Source organism: Triticum urartu, chromosome 1, assembly GCF_003073215.2.
Source record: "Triticum urartu cultivar G1812 chromosome 1, Tu2.1, whole genome shotgun sequence".
NCBI lineage: Eukaryota > Viridiplantae > Streptophyta > Magnoliopsida > Poales > Poaceae > Triticum > Triticum urartu.
The window spans coordinates 514,939,529-514,943,413 of record NC_053022.1 but is presented as its reverse complement, the minus strand read 5'-3'; the positions used below and the strand labels follow the sequence as shown (position 1 = coordinate 514,943,413).

Here is a 3,885-nt window from a genome sequence, read left to right as displayed (position 1 = left end):
GTTTCAACTTATTGTGTGACTACTGGCCCGGATAGCAGGCCGGCCTGAGTACTTCCCCGCACCAAACGGCCCATGATTTTCTTTTCTCACTTCAGTGGCCGTTTCTTACCTCTTTTTTTTCAAGAAGAAGAACGTTTCTTGTAGTACCTTTTTGGTTGTATAGAGCAATGGACTAGATCGGACATGGTGATGTGTTTTTCGTGTAGCTTCAACTAACACCGTAAATATAACCAAGAACGTTACTCCCTCCGTTCAGTCCCCGGCGGCGGCGTCCATCCCATCCGGTGGTGCTCTTCCTCTCGTCGATGGCCGCAACGGCCGATTCCAAAACATCATGGACAACGCCAACACGAGCTTTTTTGCGCAAGGCATCAACTGCTCAAGAGGCACTACATGCAAAAAAATAATGGAAAAAAAGAGGCACTACACGCCAGCAGCGGAGACAGGGGGTGCCAGCCAGGGCCCTGGCCCCCCCTAACATCAGTGATTTAAGCTTATAATGAATAATAACAGTGATTTGCTTTTGCTAAAATTGGTGTTTTTTCATGGATTGGCCCTTCCTAATAAGATTTAACAGTAGTTGGCCCCCCTTGTCTGAATTTTCTGGCTCCGCCACTGCTACACGCAGCATGTATTTACCCAGGAAAGGGAGGCTCTCCCCTGCACACACATTGTACAAACGCACTTGCAAGTGAAATAATTCGAGTGGGAAACCATTGTGTAGAGGCTCTCTTTTTTATTTTTGATGAAGGAATGTACTAGTCTTGAAGATGCTCTAACACCAAAAACCAACAACTTGTGCATTTGGCGCCCGCCATCCTACGCCACACTGATCTCGAGGCTATCCACGAACCTGGTCCCTTCAGCCAGCCCCCTGTAATTCCCCTTGAGATACTCAACGTACTCGATCGCCCTGTACCTGGCCTCGCCGAGCCCCGGGAGCGGCCTCACCGTCCCGGCAACGCACGTGTCCTGGAACACCACCACGGTCGCCCGCCCTCTCCCGGCGTCCGCCAGCACCCTGTGCTCGGCGCTCCTGTACCTGCCGTTGGTCAGGACCTGGAGGATGTCGCCGACGTTGACGACGAGGGCGCCCGGCAGCGGGTCCAGCGGGAACCACCTGCCGCCCCTCCTCACCTGCAGGCCGGGGGTGTCGTTCACGTGCAGCAGCAGCGTCAGGCCGAGGCCGTCGTGGTGCGGCGTGATGCCCAGCACCTTGTCCGGGTGCCGGCACGGAGGGTAGTGGTGCAGGGCCACGCTCTGCCTCTTGCCCCGGAAGGCCCCGGCCAGCGCCTCCCGCTCCACCCCGAGGTCGCTCGCCATGAACCCCAGGAGGCGGCTCGTGAGGCGCGACATCTCGAGCGAGTACCTGTCCAGTGAGGGCCTGAGTCTCGCCGGATCGGCCGGCCAGAACTCCATGCTCCTCTGCTCCTTTTGTTGCGTGAGGAGGATTAGGCTCTCTGCCCAGTCCAGCTTGGCGCAGGATGCTCCGGCGAAGTGGTGCCCGAACCCTTCCAAGCCGCCGGCCCGGGTGGCCACTGCTTTCTTCTTGTCCAGCGGCAAGCGGAAGAACTGCATGGTGCTATCTTTCATGTCTTGCACAACTGATTCGTCGACTCCGTGGTTTGTTAGCTGCAGACGAAGAGCGTGTAGATTTGATACATACACATAATAATGCGAAATCAAATTCCCTCCATATATACGAAGAAAAGTATGAAGGATGCCTGACCTGGAAGAAGCCCCAGTCTCGGCACGCGGAGCCAAGCTTGGCGGTCTCCGCCTCCGAGGACTCCGAGTCGAGCAGCCTCGCCATGTCTACGAGCGGCAGCTCGTAGCTCTCGTCGTCGCCCACCACGACCCCGTCCCTCACCTCGTCCGGCCGGGCGTACCTGTCGGGGATCACGGTGGAGTCCGCGAACGTGGCCGCCGCGGCGTCCGTGATCTCGTCCCTGGAAGTTAATTACATGAAAATACCACAATTGGAACATTACATGCAGATTGGTACCAACTTTCTTAAATTTTACATGTCAGTATCAACTTTGAGACACGCGGTTGTAAAATGATCTAAACTCCGTATAAACATGTATTGACACTGAAACTGACTGGCGGGCCCCTCCTGTCCGAAAACGGGCGCGCGGGCGCTGACCAACAGGCCACTCGCACTTTGGGAGCCTTTGCAGGCTTCTATATTATTATAAGATATACTTTAGACACTTCCGAGCTTATATTGAGTGTTTCGTTTTTTTTTTCTGTATGTGTTTCTTCGGATTTCTTTTATCTTTTATTGCGTGACATCATTTTCAGATCATTGTATATTCAAAAATTGTTCAGTATATATAACAAAAATGTTCATCTTATATTTTACAGTAATGTTCATCGTATAATAAGAAAAGATCTTTGTATATTAACCACATGGTACATGTGGTTAGCAAACTCAAAATTCACATAGATCTTTGTATATTAAAAAATTATAACATAAATGTTCTTTGTATATTATACAGTATTTCAGTATAGTTTACTGGACAAATTTTCTATAGCTTATATAGCATATATGATTATAAGCATGTACCTTAATCCAAGCCAAAGAGTGGCGTAGTGGTCTGCTCACGCTGGACATTAAGAAATTGCATTTTTTGAAGCAGCAGCAAATGTGTTTTTCTCCATTATGTCCTTTCTTTATTCTCTATAGATAAAACACTTTGTCTATCTCAGGTGCTAATTTTATACAGTGAACTTTTTAGTATGCGATATTTTAATTATATATATAGAACATTTTTGATGTACAATGAACTTATTTAAATATAGGATGAACATTTTTTATATACGATGGAATTTTTTCGCATTATCAAAACGTTCATGGTATAACCAAGAAATAGATACACCTGAAGAAATATTCAGTCTATATTCGATGTTCAGTGCAAAGATCTTATTATTACAAACTTGTATATACATCTTTTTAGTTATATGATGTGAGAAACATTTTTTAATACCATATAACATATTTTAGTATCGTATAACATTTAATACGAAAGTTTTAATATATACATTTTTATGTACCGTATGAAAAACAGAATGGCCAGTATATAAATACGCGTATGCGTGCACATTTACGCAAAGATTCTAGCTATTTCAGCGGTAGAGAGTGCGCGCTTCGAATTTTCAGCGCGGGATCGAATCCCGGCTGTTTGCAAGTTGTTAAATTTTCTAAAAAAAATTAGTATTGTAGTATGAAAGATAAAAGGCGTTACGCGTGAATTTGAACAACAACGTGCTGTGGCGCAGCGGCAGCGAACTAGCCTTCCGAATAGCCTGGTGCGCGTTCGAATCACGGTAGCCGCGATCTCTTTTTTTCCTGGCCGAATCCTTTTTCCCAAAGAAAGGGATATTTGCGAGATTGAATTAAAAGCAAGGGTCTTTTTTGTAAAAGAACATGCAATGTCAGCACCTGGCAGGTGGGCCCCAACGGTCAGATACAGTGTCAATACACTGTTATACGCAGTTTATATGGAGTTTAGACCATTTTGCAACCGCGCGGCTTAGAGTTGGTACTGATATGTAAAAATTAGCAAAGTTGGTATCAATCTGCATGTAATACCCTAATTGTGATATTTTTATGCAATTAACTCCGGCCCTGGTGAGGACGACCTCGTCGCCGATGCCATCCATCGGTCCTCCCGTGCACGTCGTCATCCCAGCCCCCTGTAGGAATCTGAACTGCCCTGTCCTTCCCTCCTGCGTTTAGGTAGGTGCTAACGTGCTGTGCTGGCTGAGTTGTGGGAGTCCAGTACGCAAGCTGGCGGTGGTTTCATGGTGCGCATGTACATGGCTATAATGTTTGCCAAATGATTCCCTTCCACCGACCGATCTTGTGCGAGCGTCTGCCGA

At 47.4% G+C, this 3,885-nt stretch overlaps 1 protein-coding gene across 1 annotated transcript; it reads right to left on the bottom strand.

The window, feature by feature from the left end:
• Nucleotides 1-451: 451 nt before the first annotated feature.
• On the bottom strand, nt 452-3,670 carry LOC125537161 (2-oxoglutarate-dependent dioxygenase 11-like). The gene is made up of 3 exons (XM_048700470.1): nt 3,629-3,670; nt 1,730-1,946; nt 452-1,632 (listed from the first exon to the last, which is right to left on the bottom strand). Exons 1-3 carry the CDS (start codon nt 3,664-3,666, stop codon nt 820-822), a joined length of 1,068 nt encoding a protein of 355 aa, XP_048556427.1. The 5' UTR covers nt 3,667-3,670; the 3' UTR covers nt 452-819.
• Between the last annotated feature and the right edge of the window lie 215 nt (nt 3,671-3,885).

What these genes read in the sequence shown, in the direction of transcription:
- LOC125537161 (XM_048700470.1), bottom strand. Translation starts at nt 3,666, where the DNA reads ATGGATGGCATCGGCGACGAGGTCGTCCTCACCAGGGC. An exon ending in GAGGTCGTCCTCACCAGGGC is followed by an intron (nt 1,947 to 3,628) that starts CGGAGTTAATTG and finishes AACTTCCAGGGA; the next exon opens with CGAGATCACGGACGCCGCGG. An exon ending in GAGACTGGGGCTTCTTCCAG is followed by an intron (nt 1,633 to 1,729) that starts GTCAGGCATCCT and finishes CTTCGTCTGCAG; the next exon opens with CTAACAAACCACGGAGTCGA.